Source organism: Terrapene carolina, unplaced genomic scaffold (assembly GCF_002925995.2).
Source record: "Terrapene carolina triunguis isolate 2854851 unplaced genomic scaffold, T_m_triunguis-2.0 Scaffold68, whole genome shotgun sequence".
Classification (NCBI taxonomy): domain Eukaryota; kingdom Metazoa; phylum Chordata; order Testudines; family Emydidae; genus Terrapene; species Terrapene triunguis.
The window spans coordinates 58,632,900-58,657,440 of NW_020664419.1; the positions used below are offsets into that span (position 1 = coordinate 58,632,900).

The 24,541-nt window shown below is 41.9% G+C and overlaps 1 protein-coding gene across 1 annotated transcript; it reads right to left on the reverse strand.

Annotated features, from left to right (window-relative positions):
- Positions 1-9,252: 9,252 nt before the first annotated feature.
- Positions 9,253-16,302, reverse strand: IL26 (interleukin 26). Its single transcript, XM_024218282.1, has 6 exons — positions 16,239-16,302; positions 15,883-16,013; positions 15,365-15,421; positions 14,170-14,301; positions 9,425-9,490; positions 9,253-9,339 (listed from the first exon to the last, which is right to left on the reverse strand). Exons 1-6 carry the CDS (start codon positions 16,300-16,302, stop codon positions 9,253-9,255), a joined length of 537 nt encoding a protein of 178 aa, XP_024074050.1.
- Between the last annotated feature and the right edge of the window lie 8,239 nt (positions 16,303-24,541).

Genomic DNA, 24,541 nt, shown 5'->3' on the forward strand with positions numbered 1-24,541 from the left:
GGAGGTTAGTGTGCAGCTGTAACAAATGAAAAACAGTGACCAAATAGCCAACCAAAACCCAGGTTATAATAATCAGTGTCCAAAACTTCATTCCTGGGCACCAGGCAAATGATTTTTCCCTGTAACATATTCTCAGGAAAATTATCATTATTGTTATGTATGATATGCATTATGGTAGTGCCTAGAGTCCCCAGCTGATATAAGGGTCCCATAGTGCTAGACACTGTATAAAACACATAGTAGGAGACACTCTATGCACTGACAATGAGGAGTACTTGTTGCACCTTAGAGACTAACAAATTTATTTGGGCATAAGCTTTCGTGGGCTAGAACCCACTTCATCAGATGTACATGGCAGAGGGGCATTGCTGGCACATGATGGCATATATCACATTGGTAGATGTGCAGGTGAACGAGCCTCTGATAGTGTGGCTGATGTGATTAGGTCCTATGATGGTATCCCCTGAATAGATATGTGGACAGAGATGGCAACGGGGTTTGTTGCAGGGATAGGTTCCTGTGTTAGTGTTTTGTTATGTGGTGTGTAGCTGCTGGTGAGTATTTGCATCAGGTTGGGGGGCAGTCTGTAAGCAAGGACTGGCCTGTCTTCCAAGGTCTGTGAGAGTGAGGGATCGTCCTTCAGGATAGGTTGTAGATCCTTGATGATGCTCTGGAGAGGTTTTAGTTGGGGGCTGAAGGTGACAGCTAGTGGTGTTCTGTTACTTTCTTTGTTGGGCCTGTCCTGTAGTAGGCGACTTCTGGGTACTCTTCTGACTCTATCAATGTTTCTTCACTTCAGCAGGTGGGTACTGTAGTTTTAAGAATGCTTGATAGAGATCCTGTAGGTGTTTGTCTCTGTCTGAGGGATTGGAGCAAATGCATTGTATCTTAGAGCTTGGCTGTAGACAATGGATTTTATGATGTGGTCTGGATGAAAGCTGGAGGCATGTAGCTAAGTATAGCGGTCAGTAGTTTTCTGGAATAGGGTGGTGTTTATGTGACCATCACTTATTTGCACTGTAGTGTCCAGGAAGTGGATCTGTTGTGTGGACTGGTACAGGCTGAGGTTGATGGTTGAATTGTTGAAATCCTGGTGGAATTCCTCAAGAGCCTCTTTCCCATTGGTCCAGATGATGAAGATGTCATCAATGTAGCACAAGTAGAGTAGGGACATTAGGGGACGAGAGCTGAGGAAGCGTTGTTCTAAGTCAGCCATAAAAATGTTGGCATACTGTGGGGCCATGCGGGTACCCATAGCAGTGCCGCTGAAGCCATGTACATTGGCGAAACCGGACAGTCTAAATGCAAAAGAATAAATGGACACAAATCAGACGTCAAGAATTATAACATTCAAAAACCAGTCGGAGAACACTTCAACTTCCCTGGACACTCAATAACAGACCTAAAAGTGGCAATTCTTCAACAAAAAAACTTCAAAAACAGAATCCAATGAGAAACTGCAGAACTGGAATTAATTTGCAAACTGGACACCATCAAATTAGGCCTGAACAAAGACTGGGAGTGGATGGGTCATTACAAGAACTAAAAACTAATTTCCCCATGCTAATTTTCCCCTACTGTTACTCACACCTTCTTGTCAACTATTTGAAATGGACTACCCTGATTACCACTACAAAAGTGATTCTTCCTCCTGTTGATAATATCCCACTTTAATTGAATTGTCTTGTTAGAACTGGTAAGGCAACCCCCATCTTTTCATGTACTATGTATATATATATCTTCCTATTGTATTTTCCACTCCATGCATCTGATGAAGTGGGTTCTAGCCCACGAAAGCTTATGCCCAAATAAATTTGTTAGTCTCTAAGGTGCCACAAGTACTCCTCGTTGTTTTTGCTGATACATACTAACATGGTTACCCCTCTGAAACCTGTGTCTATGCCCTGAAGAATTTACACTCTAAATAGACAAGACAAACAAAGAGTGGGGGGAAAGTCAGAAATGCTTCATGCTGGCACATTTACTTCACAGGACTTTCTCTTAGTATTATTATTGTTGTTGTTGTTATTTTATGTGACTAGTGCCAGAAGTGTATGCAGTGCTGTCATTTTGCACCAGTACAATATTTCTCAACTGGTCAGTCATGAGTCCCAGGGAGGTCATGAGGCACTGAAAATTTTATTACAACTTGAAGCAAAGAAAATCTCTTTCCCCATGCACTGCACACCTTTACCCTTCCAGATCTAGTATTCTCTGAGAACCTCTCCAAAAACGCACTCACACACACACAACTATATTATATAGGCTTCTTGTTATCACTGATACATTTTTACTCTTACTTTTATAATAAAGGTAAGTCACAAAAAAATTGACTTTGAATAAGGGGTTGCCAATCTGAAAAGATTAAGAAACACTGCAGTAAGGTGAACTGTGCTATGCAAATAAGACCATAGCATGTATATATATGCTAACGGTACTACAACACTTGTATATTGACTTCCATCTGAGGATTTCTGCACACATTGAAAACGGGAATTAATTTCTCCTAATGGTAGATACTTAAGCATTATTATTCCCATTTTACAAATGACAAAAGTGAGGTAGAGAAAGAGTCTGTGATGGATCCAGGAATTAATGTCTAGTCCTGGTCCTTCACTATACACCCGTTTTTCCTCCCTTACAACTTAAATTTCAATTCTCAGCCAGCTTGTGGCAGTTATATAAGAAAGTTTTAAATGCATCACTGGACTCTTCCACCTCAGTGTTACGTTAACAGGAATTACCTGTGAGACAAAGACTAACACTTTCTCCGCTAACACAGGAAGCAAAAGAAAATTGGCACCGGTCTGAGTCTTGTTTTCCAAGAGTGACATCTAGAGTTTTAGCTGAAATATAAAATGGCTTTTTTTTACTTGTATGATGCAAAAATGTAGTGAATTCTTGGCCACGTGTAATATTTTGTTATGTCCTTTAATAATTATTTTGCTATGTGTTTTAAAGAATTTTTTATAGAAAATACACTATTTTGTTAAGTGACTTGTATATGGCTTGTTTTTGCTGCAATACTCCACTATTAAACAATAATTTCTTTTTTGCAGTTCTGTAATGATATCCTTTTGTTTTACACATGTTGATTGATCAATGAATGAAGCCTTGCACCATGCCCAGCGGTATTATTTCACTCATTTTACAGATGAGGAGACTGAGAAGCAGTTTGTCACCGAAGTCATGCAGCAAATCAGTGGATGAGCCAGGAATAGAACCACAGACTTGTGTCTCTTATTGCTGTGCAGTAACTGCTAGAAGCTACCCCCTCCTTCTGGCAGGTAGATTTTAGCAAACACTGTATATGAAAACTATTTTCACTGACAATCTGATTTGCATGTCGCTTTGAAGGAGAGATGGGCCTAAACCAAACCTGGCAGCAGAAAACCTCTCAGCTCTGGAGAATTTTGGCTCTGGATCCTAGATTTGCCTCTAGGGCTGCATTTACACTAGAGAACAAAATTCGTGGGACAGCGCCAATCTAAATACTAATGGCACAGCCTGCCTACATTAGCCAAGCTGTTTTGGCTGCACAGAGTAAATCGTTGTTGAAGATGTGAAAACTGCTAAGTAAATTTGGGCTAGATCTACAAAGGGACTTAGGCTGGGGCGCCAGAACAGGGGAGCCAGGGGGCCAGGGCCCTCTCATTTTTTACTGGCTGTAAGGGCAAGCAATGGGGAGAGGGGCGGAGAGGAATGAGCAGGGGCAAGGCCTCAGGGGAAGAGGTGGTTCAGGGGCAGGGTCTTGGGGGAAGGGGTGGTACGAGGGCAGGGGCTCAGGGAGAAAGGGCGGGGCCTTGGGGAGAATGGGCGGCACAAGGGTGGGGCCTCAGGGAAAAGGGGCGGTGTGGGGACGGGGCCTCAGGGGACGGCGCTGGGGAGAATGGCAATGGTTCGGGCCCCTGTAGCCCCCGACTTTTAGGGTGCTTCTGCCGCTCCAGACATAGGCATTGCAATTGCAATGCTCAATGTTCCTACTCCCAACTTTTAGGTGCCTTGCCACCCAGTGGCATCCACAGCCCCCAGTTAGACTCCCTATACAATTATGGGGAGAGATAGGTACCTAAGAATACCTAAGGTACCTAAGCCCCACCTCTCAATAGGATTTAGGCACTGAGGTTTGGCCCAGAGGGTCTCTTCTTGGGATTCTCAGCTGAGCTCTCTTGGAGTTAGGTGCCTAAGTGGTTACCTACCTAGTGGGCACCTACCTGGGAGATGGGAGACCCAGATTCCAGCCCCTCTGCTCCCATGACTTGTATGACTTGTACAGAATGGAACAGCTTCAACAGGAAAGACAGAGACCCCCACCACACAGCCAAGTGGCACTGAGTGAGGGGCCTTGCAGCCTATTGTCATGAGTTTTAACAAGTGAGCAAGCAAATGCCTTCTTTAGCAATTACACCGTTCCTAATCCTCAGCAGATACGGTCACACGATTGCTTAGTGTCAACATCCAATTGAAAGATTTATAAAAATATACTAGGGGCCCAATCCTGCCCTGAGGTGGCTTCTCCCATCCTATAACACCCAGATGCCAGGCACCAGCGAAGGAAGCAGGTGCCTGGGGCGGCAATCCGTCCGTTGCTGGGGCGGCACGTCCGGGTCTGCGGCAGCAATTCAGCAGGGGGTCCTTCAGTCCCTCTGTTCCTCTTCGGCGGCACGTCAGCGGCAGCTCAATCGGGTTTGTCTTTTTTTCTTTTCTTTTTTTTTGCCACTTGGGGTGGCAAAAAAGCTGGAGCCGGCCCTGCCCAGATGGCAGCAGGTCAGAATTTCCACAGAGCACTCTGATAGGCAGGAGGCCAGGCTAGCTCCACTGCTTCAGGGGGAGTGGGCCATGGGTTGTTCTGTTCTGTTCAGGTTCTTACACTGCCCTGATCACCGTGGCATCTGAGCATTAATAGCCTGCAGACACCTTCAGGCCAGTGATCTGCCTGGGCACGTAATGTGATTGGCACAACTCTCTAGAATAGGCAGAACTCCTGCCCCTTTCTAAAGCAGTAGTAATTTGTGTCTCCTGTGCATTTCCGCTGCACAGGGGACACAAACAGTGGTTTCATTAGTTCCCTGTTTGCACCTGATTGCCATTCCTTTTCCCGGAAAGGCTCTGTTAGGTGCAATCTATTTATGCAGAATTACGTATTCAAATACAAGAGAGAGAGTTAGGACTATATTTCCCTATTACTAGGGTATATTAGTGAAAGGTATGCAGGAGCGGGCCCAATGTGCATAGGAAGAGGAGATCATTCCAAAAGAGGAAAGATGGAAATCCATTATAAAATAAAGTATAAATCATTTGGAGGAAACATTTGGTTTCGGAGCCCTGAATGCTTTGTCCATAGTTTCCTTTGAAATTATTTTGTACTTAAATATAATTATCAGCTAAAGACACTGATCTTTCTGATAGCACAACCACCTGTGACACCTAAACACAATGGATGAAATCCAACCTGGCCCCATTGAAGTCAATGGCAAAACTTCCATTGACTTCAGTGGGACCAGGATTTAACCCAAAATATTTGGATGAACTACATTATGTGCCTCAAATCATAAATAGAAAGTCCATGTTATTGGGCCACGTGTTTCTTGCTTAATATAGTGCTGTGGCCGCCGTAAATATGCTCTGGTTTACCAGGTGCCTGCAAAAGTTACAATCACAATATACAATGCCATTACAGGGTTGCCCCCTAGTGGAATAAGAAGGTATGTGTAAGTCTAACATTTGGTATATTTACTACCCTTGCTGAGCAAGAACTTTTGAGTTTGTGGTGCCAAAATATTGTAAACTGATGTCACTTTTGGTAGGTGATATAATCTCTGTTGATTTTATCAGGAATGATTTTCAGGTATTTCTAATCCACGCTAAACTGAAGTGCTTCCAGCTAAATAAGACAGCTAATTTTATCAAGTTTTTAACAGACATTATGTGACAATTTAAACTCTCAGATGCTAGTAACTTCAGTCTTCTCCTCTTCACCATCCAGCATCTAGCTCCTCCTTTTTAATCCTATCCTTTTAACCTACATAATGCATCCTGTCATTGGGTACTTAAAATAATAAGATTTCTCCAGCAGTGTAAGGAAAGAATGAAGTGAAAAGGTTGATATGGATTGAAAAGTAAAGACTGAGCTTTAGGAGGTTTTCAATCATCCATTGACCAATCACAAGAGATACCAAAGGGTTTTTTTCAAAGCTGTTATTTTGTCATGTGAATGCATCTGATTTCCTATCTTTAAAGATATAGAGCAGTTAAAAAAAAGTGTAATTTACCTGCAAATTGTCCATGGTCGTGAAACTGATGCAATTTTTCCTTTACTTATACCTCTCCAGATTCTCTTATTTTCACCAAACCTATGAAATATGTATATAATGTATTATTCTGGATGATGTGGGGGATTGATAAGTGCAAGTCTAGTAAGTATAGATGTCACTGTACATAGCTACAAGACTAACACAACTTTGCTATTTGTCCTGACATGTCTAGTTCAGTTCTTCAGACACTGTGTACCAAATTCCCTGATAGTGCAAATTAACATAGTTCCACTGAAGTCAACAGAGCTGCATCAGTTTATACCAGCAAAGAATTTGAGCCAGTATCGCTGCACTCAGTATAGCTGAACACTGAAATACATTCTGCCACTGAAATTTATTCTGTTATTTCTGTCAAAACACACTATTCAATCAATGCTATTTGTTCAAGAGCAGCAGTCCTTGTAATTTAACAGGGGAAAAAATCCCATATTTCAGTCTGTGGTAAATACTACTGCTGAAAGTTAATTGCCAGAATGCAAAGCTGACGAGCTGATGTTATGACAGTTCATTGCGTGTGCTGAAAGGCTCCTTTCTTCATCTCATCATTCTTCATGTTATACATAAATATAAAGGGATTGTTTTCTGTTCTCCTATGTGAGTGACAGAGTCTGCGATCAGTCATTATAATTAACCCATGGATTGAAAATAATAGCTTGTCATCCGTAAATGCTGCTATGATTTCTGACAGGTTTCCAGAAATCTATCAAAATGTTGGTATCCATTTTTAAAATGAAGTAATTGATGCTAAAGAAAATTAGAGTGTATTGCAAATTGCCACTGCATATTGGTTGGCTTCACATGTCACGGTACATAGATATTTTGTTGATACTGTGTATACAATGAGCAAAATCCTGCTTTTATAATATATAGTAGGGCTGTTTGAGGAAGCAGAGTAGAGCCAGCCATGCAGTGGGTCCCTGAGCCATCCTGACTGTGAAAGACAAAGAAGGTTTTGTGTGGGAGGCAGTATGGACCACATTAGAATGGTCTGCAGTAAAGGGTGAATTGGAACCCTCTGATCCAGCCTCAATAAGGGGTAGCATGCAAGGGCTCCAGGACCTTTGTAGAAGTGGGGGGGAGCCAAAGAGTTAAAATACTGCTTAAATATCTCGGAGAGTACAACTGTAATACACATAACCAGAGTACAAAATGTAGCCACATTATAATATTTAAGGTATGAAGAAAAAAATTAAGACAACTTTAGTTCTAAACATCACTGGAGTGGGTGGGGGGAGGGAAGTGATTTCCAGCCTGTTCTCGCCCCGAACTCACAGGTTCTGCAGCAGCCCTCCTTCTGGGCAGGGGTTTAGCAACATCTTCATCCCATCTCACCCCACCCCACCACCAAACTTGGCCCTGATACTGTCCCCAGGGAGCGTGGGGCTGCTCCATCCCCTGGGCTTTGTTCCCTCCCCTGCAGAGCCTCCGCCAGCCAGGTTCCACAGCCACTGAAGCCCCGGCAGTCAGGTTCCCTGGGGCTCCAGTGCACAATGCCCTAAGGCTTAAACTCCTCCCCCACCTCCCGCCGGAGCCAGAGCCAGGAGCGGGGCCGCAGCTCTGAGAAGGGGGGATGTGGACAGGGATAAGGGGGCTGAGACTGAGGCTGGGGCTACAGCTGGGGGCGAGGGTGGGGCCAGGAGTGGAGCCAAGGCCGGGGGCCAAGGCCGGCAGCCAGGATCCCAGGCACAGGGCCAGGAGCGGAGCCCTGGGCACAGGACCAGCAGCCGGGGCCGGGACCAGGAGTGGAGCTGGGTGGCGCTCCCTCCTCCCGCTTCCCCACCCCCATGGGCTTGGCTGCACCCCATCCCTGCATGTTCCTCTGTGCCCTCTTGGGGGGCGCACCCCACACTTTGGGGATCTTTGCCCTTAGAGAAAAAAACACACCGTTGGGTAATGGAGTGTTACTGCACAAGGCAAGTTGTGGCCCTATGTGTCATTGGGTCAGTAAAGTGATGTGTGAACATTAGTTACTGTGCAGCTTGGTGCTGCAAACTTATACCACCATGTATTTGCAAACACCAACATATATACTCTATACTATGGATTAAAATAATTTTGAATTCCTGATTAGTCTGCAGTGGGAATTTTTTAAAATATTTATAGTCAGTTCTATTTCAGACTAGAGCTCTTTCTTAATTATACAGTATATGAAAGATTCATTGTAAATCCTTAGCCTCATTTTAATAATACTTACACTTAGGCTAAATTTACCTTGCACACCCAATCTCCCAGATCAGTAATTGTATTAATTTATTTATCATCTCTGCATTCCATGCTGTGATATGCTTTCTGCATTGCATCATTTCAGTGATAGTTAGCAGCATCTCAAAGAACACGCATGAGGAATAGGTAGATATTTTGTCATTAACAATGGTATACGTTTTTAGACATCATGAAGTACCTTAAATTAACAGTAACGACAAACACTTAACATGTCTCATTTACATATATAACATTACACACCAGCAGTGTCTACATCTGTAACAAAGCACAAAAGTAAGCCTTAAAGACAAATGCCAGTGAGGTAATTAGAACCACTTGTGCTGAAACTAAAATCACTAGATATAGCGCTTTATCCCAAAGTACAAAGCAATGAGTGAAGTTCTAGCAAGGGCTATGTCATCTGCCAGTGGTACTCTACCAATTTGTTGGTACTGCTACTGGAATATATGGTCTTTGGGTGGGACTTTCAAAAGTGCTCCAGGTAGGCCTGAATTTGCTCCCACCATTGACTTCAGTGGGAACAGTTAGACCAACTCTGAGCACTCTTGGAAACCCCAGCCTTGATGACGTTATGGACCAAAACCACTTTTGCAGTGTGATACAATTACTGCCAGGCTGATTGCATAATCCTCTTTCTGATGATTTGCAGTGCTTTTTTGTTTTGATTAGCGTGCACAGTATGGTGGCATTTTCCTTGTGTCACTTTCCTTGACTTCTATTTGATGGTTTCTATGTAAGTCTGAATCCAGGGAAGGAGAATATCAAGTTCACTGATGGCTTTGTAGATGCCCTTTTCTCCAAGCTGTCAGTAAGAGAAAGGTGTTAGAAGCAGAAGTCAGCCATGTTTTCAAACAGTGCAACTTTGAAATCAACTATCAGGGCTTTACCTTATCAAACGTTTTCTTTATTTTTTTGACAGCCGTAGTTACTCTAGTGGTTGGAGCACATGGTAGCTGAAGGGACAAGAAGAAAATCAGAAGAACTTCTTGTAATGTGGAGTCTGGTGTAAGCAACTGATAATAAGTAAGAACAGAGCCCGTCATATGGCCTCCTGATACAGATGTGTAAAGGTAGCAACATTTGGGCCATACTTGCTGTTGTAAATGGGTGAGTTTATATAAGCTTTTGGAAGATATGTGAGCACACTTGGGAAAGCTGTAGAACATAAGACAGTGAAACTTGTACAATGGACCACTCACATTGGGAACCTCCTTCTTTTAAGAGACCTCTGCAAAGTAGTGAGTGTAATTCTGTTCCCTTACATGGTTACTTAAAATGGGTTTAAAGCTATTTACAAAGTTAATTTACGTTTCCATATGGAATTTTTAATGATTGTTCTTCCCATTTTTAATGCTAATTAAGGGCCCAATTCTGCAAACTTTCAATTCCCATTGAAGTCATTGGGAGTTTTGTCGGAATAAAACCTGACAACCGTTTTCTCCTGTAACTAAATCTTGCAAGGAAGCCATAGATGTAAGTGTCAAGTAGTGGTATCCGATCAGCCACATGCGGATATCTGAAACATAGATTTATGTAATCACTAAAGGATCAAAATGAAGCTGGGTGTGGAGGGAAAGGGTTTATTTAGTCTAACCCATACTGTAAAAACTAAAGATTGGAATTCAGTAAGATACTGGTCCAGTACATTGCTTTTATCATTCTGAATCTTTTTTATTTCCCTTCAGCAGCCTACGGTGCCTCCTGCAGTGACCTTCATGGCATCAATCAGCAGATGGGGCCCTAGAGCGCTGGCAGCAACATTAGAGAAAGAAAGCAAACGTAAAGACTTGCTACCTTTGACTCTTCAGGAAAAACTGTCAAAACTGCTCATCTGCTTGAGTTAAAAAGTGGGCCTGCTCCAGGAGTAAGTTACTGCTCAACGTAAGGAGGGCAAAATCAGGAGCTTTATTTAGAAGGACGAAGGGCTGAGCAGCTGATGTCTGAACCTATGGTTCCAGGGAGCCTGTGTGATGCTTAGATCACTGAGCTATCCCTATTGAATTGGTTGTGATTCTTTGATTGAATTGGCATTTAGGGTCAGGGAGTATCCTTTATGCTGTGTCTGCACACCAGCTGGCACAGTGGAACTCCAAACCTCACTGGCACCTCCGAGTGCTACCACAATACAAATAATAAGAACGTGGACTGATTAAATTGATGGCAAAGTAGGGAGTCCAGGTTTGGAATTTGTGTAGCAGAATAGAAGAGAAACTTAGGGGAGACTCACTCTCCCAAAGAGCACACACACAAAAAAAAGACCCCCACACAAACATCACAGAGCTGCCAAAGCCAGGAGCATGAAGCCATTGACAATGTCTTTTACTAGCAACGTTCATTTTAAAAGAAGTTTTCCAAGTGATTCGAAAATGATTTTAAAAATTGGGACATTCTGACTAAAGATCCCTACTACTCTTAACTCAGGTTAAAATCTTTTGTGATGTCATAGTCCCACTAATTCTCATTCTTTCTAGGAGTTCTCCTGCAAAAGAGGAAGTCAAGATCTGATATTTCTTATTAACAAATCAAGCAAAAAACTACTGAGATCTAGATTGACTTTAACCTTTATCAGAGGTGCCTTGGAAAGTGAAAATGTAAACAAAAGCTACTTTAATGGATAATGCTATAACTTTTCTATACAAAATATTTAAACATTTCTTTTTAGACTTTTTTAGGCAAATTAGTCATGATTCTTTATACTTTTAAACAGTGATACAGTATGCCACTGATCCAATGCATCCAAAAGAGATGACACTAAATTTATTTATTTAAATGACTGTTCATAGATTCATAGATTCCAAGGCCGGAAGGGATCATTGTGATCATCTAATGTGACCCTCTGTGAAATACAGGCCATAGAACTGTCCCAAAATAATTTCTAGAGAATAATTCTGCCCCAAGTGTTCATACATATTATACACACTGTTCTTCCCACCTAATGGGAAAGTGAGCACTCTGTATATTTAGGTGGATTATGTTTGGGCTGCGGTGTAAGATCTGCTAGTGAGTCTGAAATTAAATTGCAACAGTTCAAATCATGCAATGAATTTGTTAGACTTGGGTGCACTGTTCAAATGTAGGGTAAAATTTTCAAAAGCTTTTAGTGACATAGGAGCCTAAATCCATTTCCAAAAGAGATTTAGGCACTGGAGATCACGTCTCATTGAAATAAATGGGAATAAGGGTCCTCAGTACCTAAGTCACTTTTCAAAGTGAGATTTGGTCTCTTAAATCACGTAGAGGCTTGTGAAAAATTTTCCCATAGCCTACTGGACAATGACTTGAGCTAATGGTGTAAGAATCAGAATGATAATATAGCGCACATTATTTGGCAATGCCTTTACATCAGAAATATTTGGTAAAAAAATATAAGTTTTTATATATAGTAAGGAATCCTATGTTAGTGACTGAGTCAGAACTATCTTAGCTATATGACTTTTCTGGAGTACATGGGACTATACAAGATGCTTGTTTGATAATGAATTACTATTGCCTTAGTTGTCCAAAGAACTTGATTCCCAGAAGGTGGTACCATCGTTGTGTGCCATCCTCCATAACCGGTATGTTGACATGGAAGAAATTCCTTCTTATGAGCATCTTATACATAAGACATTCTTCCTTTTTATGTTTTATATCTTATCTAAAGGAGACAACAGATGTGCAAATAAGAGGATCATGAGATTGCTAAGCCATTTGGGGATGAAGCGCTATAGCAATCCAGGACTTTGTGTAAAGTATTCATTGGTTTTGTTCTTTGTCCACATTTTATGTTATTCTTATGTATGGTTTTGTATCATTGATTTAAAATCAGTATAGCGTTTATTTTTAAAAGTGCTATCAAAATGACAAAAATGAGAAATCTTGCCCTATAGTAAATTCTGAAAGCTAATGTTAAATTTTTTCTCAAATACCTGTTTTTTTCTAGTAAAAGAGAGGGGGATTTCTCCCTCCTATTAATATTTTTTCAGTACAGTTCCTGTCAATATCCAGAAATCTACACTCTAACATATTTAGATTTTTATCTAGTAAGCACTGGCTCTAAATGTGCAATACAACACAAAACCCAGTGTATCTTGTCTACATAGTTATACAGTACAGGATCCAAGTTATTTGTAGGTTAGAGTGTGCTACAGGTTGCAACGAGTGCAATTATTTAGTAGTAATTGATATTCATAATTCAGTCATTGCTGGTAGTTTGAGTTTCTTGGAATGTGTTGGTGCCTTTAATGGCATAATTGATTTTCAGAAAAAACAGTGGAATTTCTTTACATTTTAAATACAATATGGCAAACTGCACATGTGAAAGACATCAAATTATGGCACACTACATAATGGGTGTGCATGCATGTATGTATGAATGTAGTATATATATATATAAATGCTATAACATACAAAAACCTAGGATGTCCTTAACTATAGAGTCTGAGTATTGGTGGAGTTTTTCCCATTGATATTTTAATGTTTTCACATGGTACAAACATGTAGAATGTGTTTTAGTTGAGCTGTAATGCTGCAAAGGCTTCTCTATACCTGATTATTTTGTACTGCAAATATTTGTATGGAACTAACATCTACTTCTTATACATTTATTAATAGATATAATTAGATACATTTTGATTCTATAACTTGTGTCATACATTTCTCCCCTCTTTCATTCCTTATCTGTGTATAAACAGCTAGTCATTTCCAGGGGTACTGGAACAATTTGTACAGTGGGGGGTGCTGAGAGCCATTGAACCAAACTGTAAACCCTGTATATGATGGAAACCATGTCAAGCCTGGGGGTGCAGCAGCACCCCCTGCACACCTAGTTCCAGCACCTATGGTCACTTATAATCAGAATCCTCTATTTGTGACACCTGACTGGCAACCTTGGAAGAGTTTATGACATGGCAAGGGATTGTGATTTCAAATGAGAGAAATGCAGGTGGAGGGGATGAATTTCTAAGGACCAACAGTCCTGTTTTCATACAAATAAAACTCAGGAAAGTAAATAACAGAAGTTTCATGATACAGTCAACATTGTTTCAAAATACTTTGGGATTCTTGTCTTATTTTTCATGAAACACGTGCAGCTGTTTCAAATGGAAATATATATATTTTTTTTGCTGCATTAAAGAAGTGGGGGTAAGAATTAGGCACTCATTAAAGGTACTTTGCTGAAGTAGGAACACATAGAAGGTATTATGCTGTGTGAGCATCTCTAGTTATTATGGAGGTCAGTGGAGTTAGGAGTCTTCTGTGAGGGGAAAAAACCCTGTCTTCAGGCTTCCTTCACACAGAGTGTTTTCTGTGTCGGCACAAGACAACCTCCAGCTAATCTCCAGGAGATTGTGCCCTGCTGTGCTGGGGCATTGGCTAGAGTTCAGAGTCCCCCTCTTCCAGCCCTACCCTGTCCAACTGCAGCCTCAGTACTCAGGTTGTAGCTGCACCCTGGAAGCAGTAGATGGAGAGTGAGCAGCGCTAGCTTTAGGCATATGCTAAATGAGTGTAGTAAAATTTTCCCCCGCACAACTGGGAAGCCCCGGGAACGCACTCTGTGACTCTGAATCACCCCGCCTGCTAGAAGGATGATCTAGCTCTTTTCTGGTGCTTGGGATAGCCTGGCTCACGTCACTTCAAAGAAGATACTCACACAGTTGCTTAGGTTCTCCTGCAGGGTCTGAAAGGCGCTAACTATGTACACCTTGTCACTTCCAATACCAAGGCCTCCAAAAACATTTTTCACGTAGAATGAGAGAAGCTGGTCTCGAACGCTGCAATTTTTCTGAAAATAAAATACGTCAGACATTAATTTAGTGTGAAACTGTCACATCAAATTTGGCCTAAAATTTAAGTTTTATCAAATTCAGCATTTATAAAACGCACAGGCAATAGGAATCCTTTCGTCAATTTCTTTATCATCCCAATGGACAGCCATTTGCTTTTATTTTTGTGAACAAATAAACATTACCCCAGGGGGGTTTGCAACCCAGACAGTGCAATATCGTGCTAACCCGAAAGCAAAATACACCAGAGACTGATCATTAACAAAAGTACAATCAATGAATCTATTATTTTCTGTCCTAAAATGCAAAACATAGACATGTAGCAAATATAGTGAACCCTGCATTACATTATTTGGGCCAAATTATAGGTGTCCTTATGTGGATTCTCTGGGAGGCAGGAGTCCAATTCTCCTTTCCAGTGCAATAAGGGGGGGTGGGGCGGGATAAGGAATTCAACGCAGCTGTTTGGGATTCCTGAGTGCTATGTGGGGCCACTAGCCTTCCTGTCATAATACACACCCCTAACAGGCTATATGTGGGCAGGTTGGGGGCATAACTGTGGTCTTGGCCCTCAGGTGAACTAGCTATCCCCTGGAAAGTACAACTGGGGAAGAGCACCTGCTATACTGTTTTCACTGGTGTAGCAAGTGCCTCTTTGAGCATGTGCTTCCCCCCGGCCCAAGCACCGCTACTGGTCTTCCCAATTATCCTCCCAAATCCTATTCCAGCCTCTACCTTACACAGGGACAAAGTGCCTCCAACTGCTCCCACCTGGCACTTCAGTCACTCAGCCCTTCCCTTTCCCATTCCCTCCCCCTACACCCCAGTGCTCTGTGGCCTGTAAGAGAATCTTTTTCAGTGTTAATAGGCCAATGTGTTATTCGTACCCTCAGAAGTGAGTTTTTCAATCTATAGTTCTCAGTCTAATATTGTCCCTCGGAATTAAACACAATCACCAAATTCTCTATCAGAAACCATTCCTTTTGATCAGCCACTCCCACCTCATTCAGAATGAAATATGATCAAAGTAAAGAAGTGGAAAACAAAGAATCCAGATCTTACCATAAACAACTTTTTGGTTGTCTTTTTTAACAATCTTCTGTTCTTGATGAGATCTTTCTATAAAGAATAATGAATTAATATTAATTTAGATTAATATACATCTAACCTTCTCCTCCAGACCAGAAGGAGGAAAGATGGACTTTTTATTTGGTGTTTTTATAGCACCTAACACAATGGGGTCCTGGGCCATGGCTGGGGCTCCTAGGTGCTATGGTAATACAAATAAATTATTATAATAATAATTAATACGTACGACTAGAAGTCAGGAGATCTGAGTTCTGTTCCCAACTCTGCCACACACTTCCTCCTGGACCTTAGGAAAGTCACTTAACCTGGCTGTGCCCCCTCGTTTTACCCATCTTTAAAACTGGGATAACAATACTGTCCGATCTCACGGCAGTGTAGTGAGGATTAATTTATTAAAATTGCCAGGTGCTCAGATACTCTGATGCCACAGAAACATCTGTAAATAAGTAAAAATGAACATATAATCTTTCCAACCAATGGGATTAACTTACTGGAATAGATGCTTTGAAAGTAGTTGCCTTGACATATAGGTTCTCTGTCACTTTGGAGATCATTCCTTTTCGACAGCTGTTCTTGCCTGAGGATGCCTTTTTGCCTTCAGCAATGAAAAGACACAGTAGAACTAAAAGAAGACCAGACCTGAAAAGAGAATACAGTCTCATTCTCCCCACTCCTTCCTGCCTCTGGTATAGTCACAGCAGCCTGTGGGATATAGCAAAACTGTATTAGATGACAAAGGTTAACCTAATTCTGTTAACCCTCAAAGCAGCTTCTGTGCTGAGATGTTCATATAGATAATTTATTGCTGATGTGTTGGTAGATCACTTTTGTTGCTCTATTTTTATACATCTTGCTCCACTTTCAGCTAGTTTGACCACATCATCTGTGACGTTTGTAAAAGACATCTCCATATTTACTGGCAATAAGAGCTAGGTTTCCAAGAAAGAAGAGCTTCGCTCTCACATTGAAAGGCTTCTTTCTTTTTCTTCAGTGGCCTACTGAAGAGAAAATGGTTAAATTGGTTAGCTTCATTTTGTGACAAAAGCTAGTGGGTTTCTAAATATTTTCTCAAGTGTAAAGGATTTCTGCAAAGCGTGATGGTAGCTTTTTCCAAAACACATGCCATAGTTTTAAACTATTCTAAAAGCATTAGAAATCTAGTTATTCCCAAGGAAATGGACTAAGCTGGCATCACACCTGTGATCTTGTATTTTAAGGATTCTGTTTGAGCTAATGAATTCTTGCTGTAAGTACATTATGAAATAACCTATGTCATAATAGAGAAAACACCATTTATTTTAATTTTGAAGGTGTCGCTTTTTTGAAAATATGACGGGGTGACAATGAACCACCATGAAAGATGTTGTTGTGGTGGGAGTCACATCATGGTGCTGTTCTGTGTAGTTTTCCCAGTTCTTTTTCTTAGCATGTGAGCACTGGTCAATCGTTAAAAAAAAGTTTGTATTTTTTTGAGGAGCTGTGGTAGGTAGCATGGGAGTTTGTGCTCTGCCTTAATCTCTCTAATTAGAGTCACTTATCAAAAGCAGAATTGCTCCCTGGGAACCAAGCACTGGTGTTTGGATTGAGGTCCCAAAAAGACGGGATTGCCGATGTACTGTTTGTGACCACCTCGGTTCAAGGACTGGTGCTTGTAGAGTGAAGTAAAAAAGTTGCATTAAGAATATACCCAGAGGCTGTTGAACGGGAAATCTATTTGTAAGGTCTCAGAATCTGCTATAACTTGGCAGAGGGGTGACAGAATTGAAAGCATGATGGGTAAGATAGTTACTTCTACACAAAGAGCCAAATGGAGCGATGCCAATTTACACTAGCTTTGGATCTGGCCCAGAAACTTTAGGGTTTAGAACTGTCAGGTTCTGAGATGAAATTGGAACAATGGACCAAACTCATCTCTAGTGTAACTCCGTTAACTTTAATAAATTTATAACAAGGATAAATTTAGCACTGCATTAAAGTAAATATAGTTAAACCAAAGATGAGAAGTTGTTACGCCTGGGATGAATTTGCCCCAGTAGTCCAGCTCCCCGATCTGGCTGAGCTGTGCTCAGTGTAAGGTCATGTGCCAGGAGAAAGTAACTTTCAGCCACTTTTATAGACGCTTGGGCCAGTTCAGTCCCTACTGGAAGTTAGAATAGTCTCTACAACTACCCAACTGGGAGATCTTATCATTTTCTGTCCCCATTTATGCTACTGGAGTGCCCCAAAGGGGTCTAAGCAGGCCAGAGAAAATGACTTAAAGTATATATGAGACCACTAAGGGCTTGTGTATGCTTAAAATGCTACAATGGCATAGCTGTACCACTGCAGGGCTTCAGTGTAGACACTACCTATGCTGATGGGAGGGAGTTTCCTGTTGGCTTAGGTAATCCATCTCCCTGAGAGGCGGTGTCTAGGTCGATGGAAGAATTCTTCCGTCAACCTAGCCCTGTCTACATGGGGACTTAGGTCACCTTAACTACACTGCTTGAGGTGTGAATTTTTCACACCCCTGACTGACATAATTAAACTGACCTAATTTTCTAGCATAGACCAAGTCTTAGAGAGGCCACAGATTCCAGTATCCTCTGTAAATCTGAATGTCATCAGTGTACTTTTTTGTTCTCAACTTTACATTCTGATATAGCCATCACCAGAATGTCCCAGGGTCTGGAAGAAATAAACCGAGGGATGACAAGTTGCTTCAAGTTTAACACACACAGAGCAGACATGCTGCTGGTAGGAAGAAGTAAACAGTGAAAGGAGCTGGCAAATAGACTTACCGGAATCTACACTGAGGGAATCTGACTACCCAATTAATAAGGTAACGCGCAGCCTCTGAGTCAAGATGGACTCATCTCTGCTTCTGGTCACCCCAGCTGTAACAGTGATGAGGAATGTATTCAGGGAGAGTAATTCCATGCTCTAATAATAAGAATATAGGAGTAAGGATATATTACCAACCAACTGACCAGGATGGTGATAGTGACTGTGAAATGCTCAGGGAGATTAGAGAGACTATTAAAATAAAAAACTCAATAATAATAATGGGGGATTTCAACTATTCCTATATAGACTGGATACATGTCACCTCAGGATGGAATGCAGAGATAAAGTTTCTTGACACCTTAAATGACTGCTTCTTGGAGCAGCTAGTCCTGGAACCCACAAGAGGAGAGGCAATTCTTGATTTAGTCCTAAGTGGAGCACAGGGTCTGGTCCAAGAGGCGAATATAGTTGGACCCCTTGGTAATAGTGACCACAATATAAGTGACCATAATATAATTAAATTTATCATCACTGTGGTGGGGAAAACACCACAGCAGCCCAACACTGTAGCATTTAATTTCACAAAGGGGAACTACACAAAAATGAGGATGTTAGTTAAACAGAAATTAAAAGGTACAGCGCCAAAAGTGAAATCCCTGCAAGCTGTATGGAAACATTTTAAAGACACATAAAGGCTCAACTTAAATGTATACCCCAAATTAAAAAACATAGTAAGAGAACTAAAACAGTGCCACCATGGCTAAACAACAAAGTAAAAGAAGCAGTGAGAGGCAAAAAGGCATCCTTTAAAAAGTGGAAGTTAAATCCTAGTGAGGAAAATAGAAAGGAGCATAAACTCTGGCAAATGAAGTGTGAAAATATAATTAGGAAGGCCAAAAAAGAATTTGAAGAACAGCTAGCCAAAGACTCAAAAAGTAATAGCAAAAAAAAATTTAAGTACATCAGAAGCAGGAAGCCTGCTAAACAACCAGTGGGGCCACTGGACGATCGAGATGCTAAAGGAGCACTCAAGAACGATAAGGCCATTGCGGAGAAACTAAATTAATTCTTTGCATCGATCTTCATGGCTGAGAATGTGAGGGAGTTTCCCAAACCTGACCCATTCTTTTTTAGATGACAAATCTGAGGGATTGTCCCAGACTGAGGTGTCATTAGAGGAGGTTTTGGAACAAATTGATAAATTAAACAGTAATAAGTCACCAGGACCAGATGGTATTCACCCAAGAGTTCGGAAGGAACTCAAATGTGAAATTGCAGAACTACTAACTGTAGTCTGTAACCTGTCATTTAAATCAGCTTCTGTACCAAATGACTGGAGGATAGCTAATGTGAGGCCAATTTTTAAAAAGGGCTCCAGAGGTGATCTTGGCAATTACAGGCCAATAAGCCTGACTTCACTACCAGGCAAACTGGTTGAAACTATAGTGAAGAACAAAATTTTCGGACACATAGATGAACATAATTTGTTGGGGAAAAGTCAACATGGTTTTTGTAAAGGGAAATCATGCCGCACCAATCTACTAGAATTCTTTGAGGGGGTCAATAAGCATGTGCACAAGGGGGAACCAGTGAATATAGTGTATTTAGATGTTCAGAAAGCCTTTGACAAGGTCCCTCCCCAAAGGCACTTAAGCAAAGTAAGCTGTCATGGAATAAGAGGAAAGATCCTCTCATGGATTGGTAACTGGTTAAAAGATAGGAAACAAAGGATAGGAATAAATGGTCACTTTTAAGAATGGAAAGAGGTAAATAGTGGTATCCCCCAGGGGTCTGTACTGGGACCAGTCCTATTCAACGTATTCATAAATGATCTGGAAAAAGGGGTAAACAGTGAGGTGGCAAAATTTAATGTTGATAAATGCAAAGTAATGCATATTGGAAAACATAATCACAATGATAACTCAGTGGTTTGAGCATTGGCCTGCTAAACTCAGGGTTGTGAGTTCAATCCTTGAGGGGGCCATTTAGGGATCTGGGGCAAAAATCTGCGAGGGATGGTACTTGGTCCTGCTGTGAAGGGAGGGGACTGAACTCAATGATGTTTCAAGGTCCCTTCCAGTTCTATGAGATAGGTATATCTCCATATTATCTTATCTTTAACTATACAGGTAAAATGATGGGGTCTAAATTAGCTGTTACCACCACTCAAGAAAAAAGATCTTGCAGACATTGTGGATAGTTCTCTGAAAACATCCACTCAATGTGCTGGGGCAGTCAAAAAGGTGAACAGAATGTTGGGAATCATTGAGAAAGGGATAGATAATAAGGCAGAAAATATCATATTGCCTCTATGTAAATCCATGGGACACCCAAATCTTGAATACTGTGTGCAGATGTCATTGCCCCGTCTCAAAAAAGGTATAGTAGAATTGGAAAAAGTTCAGAAAAGGGCAACAAAAATGATTAGGGATGTGGAACGGCTTCCGTATGAGAAGAGATTAATAAGACTGGGACTTTTCAGCTTGGAAAAGAGATGACTAAGGGGGGATATGATTGAATATAAAATCATGACTGGTGTGGAGAAAGTAAATAAGGAAGTGTTATTTACTCCTTCTCATAACACAAGAACTAGGGGCCACCAAATGAAATTAATAGGCAGTAGGTTTAAAACAAACAAAAGGAAGTATTTCTTCACCAACACATAGTCAATCTGTGGAACTCCTTGCCAGAGAATGTTGTGAAGGCCAAGACTATAACAGGGTTCAAAAAAGAACTAGATAAGTTCATGGAGGATAGGTCCATCAATGGCTATTAGCCAGGATGGGCAGAGATGGTGTCCCTAGCCTCTGTTTGCCAGAAGCTGGTAATGAGTGACATGGAATGAATCACTTGATGATTTACCTGTTCATTCCCTCTGGGGCACCTGGCATTGGCCACCGTTGAAAGATAGGATACTGGGCTAGATGGACCTTTGGTCTGACCCAGTATGTTCGTTCTTATGTTCTTATGTTCTTCAATGGGATTACTCATGTGTTTAAAGTTACACACATGCTGAAGCACTTTATGGGATCAGGGCCTAGGAGAGTTTTTTAAAAAGGAGAGAGACAAAGAGGAGGTAGTAATGGGGATTACTTAACATTTTGGACTTATAGATTCATAGATTCATAGATTCCAGGACTGGAAGGGACCTCGAGAGGTCATCAAGTCCAGTCCCCTGCCCGCATGGCAGGACTTATGGAAGGGGAGTAGAGCTAAGGGCCCTTGGGTGTGTTTAGTGCTACCTTAAGCTTTGAGTTCTGTGTTTACTGTTTGAATACCATAAAATATGACGGATCAGATGTAGTGAACTTTGCGACAATACCTGTAGTTTAAAATAGCTTTAAGCATTATAGCAGCTGTCTCCTTCTTTGTGCCTGGAAGTGGATTCCAGGGTGCATGTAGCAGGGTTGACACCTGCTCCTCCTGGAAGGGCCTGAGATAGCCCAGGGAGCAGGCAGCGTGAAGGCTGAGCTGATTGGGGGAAGTGGCTGCAGCTGGGGCCACACCCCAATCAGGCCTCAGCAGGTCCTATAAAGGCAGGGAGCTCAGGACAGAGGAGTCTCTCTCTGTCTTCAGAGAGAGAGAGAAGGGCTTGGCTGCAGGGAGCTAGACAAAGAGTGCCTGAGTGGAGCAGGGCTGGGGAAAGGCTGAGGAGCTGGGGAGCTCCAGCCTGGAAAGCCCCAGGCTGCGGCCGAGCGGAAGGCCAAGGGGTACTGGGGGTTGCAGAGGGCAGCCCAGGGCTAGGCCAAGGCAGCAGGTCCAAACCCCCCTTGCCAGTGATGAGTGGCCTATACTACAGTCTGCCCCAGGGAGCAGGGGCTAGTTGGTGACTGGCAGTGGCCTAGTGCTGAGGCAAGGTGGGGATAGTGGGTGGAGGTTCCCCAGGGAGGGGAGACCCAGATCTGTGGGGTACTGCCAGGGGGCAGCATCCCAGTAATAGGGGCACTGGTTCCTGGGAGGGACACAGGCGCCAAAAGAGGACAGGTGGATCATCAGCCTGCAGAGGGCGATCCAGAGGCTGGTGAGCTGATTCCCCGGAGTAACCAGCAGGAGGTGCCGCAGGGGTGAGTCCGGACCTTTACAGTGCAGGAGTATTATATTCAACATGCCGTACTCTGCTGCAAGTTTCACGGCCGCATCTCCTCCCCCCGATTCCCCACCTGCAGTGTCAGGAGAGTTCCAGTTATAAATGGGCCACGTAGCCCAGCAGTGATGGGCTTTCACAAGAAGTCTGATGATTGTCTGCACCACTGAAACTTCAGACTTGGTTGAAAAGCTCTTCGGTCCAGAAGTTTCATTTTCCACTTTCTGCATGCTCCTGCCACAGAGTGAGACGGCGCTAGTGACTTCAGTCTACTGGGCTTCTCCACCTCTGCAGAGCTCCCCACATGACTCAGCAAGCAAGAGAGCAGTCTTTTTGTGGCCATGGAACTAGCATTTGAATCCAGTTCAGACCTAAATTAACTGGTGCAGAAGGTTGGCATGCCAATAATAAAAAGAACAAAAAAAATGGGGCTCCCTCGTATAAAAGCTTTATAGTTCAATATAATGAACATTTTAGGGCTTAATTCTAATCATAGACATGTAGACGGGTACCATCTTATAGCACACCTTGGAACATCAGCTGCAGTGCTAACATCCTATTGAAATGCTGACTAAGCTACTGGCCCATTTAAAGTCGAGCTAAAAGTTGGCGTACTTGCTTAGTTTGTAAACTGTTTGGAGCAAAGACTGTCTTCGTAATAAGGGCTGATACAGTCAGTTCCGTAGCAACAAAGAACGTGGCCCCCTCCGAAAGGTGGCCCCCTCCGAACATATGTCCGGGCGGGGCCCCTTACAATGCAGATACTGGAATGCAGTATTTATTTTGCCACTTTTAGGGAGCCCCTTCCTTGCGCGGGGCCCCTTACAATGTAGAAACTGGAATGCGGTATTTATTTTGCCACTTTTAGGGGCCCCCTTCCTTGCGGGGCCCCCTCCGGTCGGAGGGTACGGAGGGCGCTCGCTACGCCTCTGGATACAGTGCCCAGTACTATGGTAGCTCAGTGCTTGATTGGGGCTCTTAGACAATCCCATAACACAAATAATAAATATTTATAGTACTCTTGGTACTGAATACTGAAGCTATTCAGTACTTTAAATGTTTGTGGTTCAACTGAGAAAAAATTCAGTTCACCAACTTTTTAGCATAATGCCTGCACTTCTAACAGTCCATGCTAAGGAGAGCTGCAAAGATTCATATAGACACCAGTGCTCAAATCTCCAGAGCCAGTTTGAAGACATTTGCAAGACCCAAAATGACATAGTGCTGCAATCTTAGGTCTCAGCAAGATTATCTGAAGTGATGGATTCTTGTGGGGTTTTGTAGATGGCAGCACCCCTGTTGGCTTTGGGACTGAAAGAAGCGAGGGGCCCTAGTGACTACCCTTCCTGAAGAGAAGTTTGGAAAGGAATAGCTCCCAGCGTCCAAAGCTGGCTCTACAAGCTTCTTAACATAGTTAGGGGAAGTGTTTCAGTTCAATTCATAGGTAGATGGGTATAGATACATTAAATAGGTGCAATATACTATTATATTTATATACCACTCCTTTTATCCTTCAGCTACCATCTGACGTTTATGAACTATTACTAGCCATTTGAGTTAATATGTTTTTATAATTACTAAACATTATGAGCCAAGTTTTCAGACATGGATGCCTAAATTATGCATACACACTTTGCACCTGGGCATGTGATGATTCAGTGCAAGGACCTTTATATAATATACATAAATGAAGTGTTTTAGTTGACCACTAGGTGTTCACAATTATACATATGCAGTTATGAGTGTAAAAATGCACATTACTAAATCTGGGATTACATAAATACCACATCCAGAATATTTTAGGTTGTTGTCAGAAGAGAAACTTCAGAACACTCCAAAGGCATTAGATAAAGTAGAATTAAAACTTAAACTTGGGGAAAGAAAACAAAATATTGTTACTTTTATGCTGGAGATTCATCTCTGTTTGTAGTATGTAAATAACACCATGTCAGTGGTATAGAATGTGAATTGTTTTAAAACATTCTGGTTATCTTCTCTCCTCCTTTGGAAGCCTGTAATGATTCAATTGGTCAGAGTGTCTAATCTTTTTAACCTTGATCAACTGATCTGTTTTCATTTGCCTTTTAGTAAAACAGCTGATTGTCAACAGATTTCTTTCAAATTACTGTAAATTTTACCTCAATCATCTGATCAGAATATCTCTGATCAATAAGACTTCTTAGAGTCAGTCTACATGTTATATGCAGATTCCAGTTTGAAATCTCCAATGCACAAACATTAAAACTTTCCTATTGTACATCTGTTATCAGTCTCCTTCCCTTTCACAATCATACAAAGAT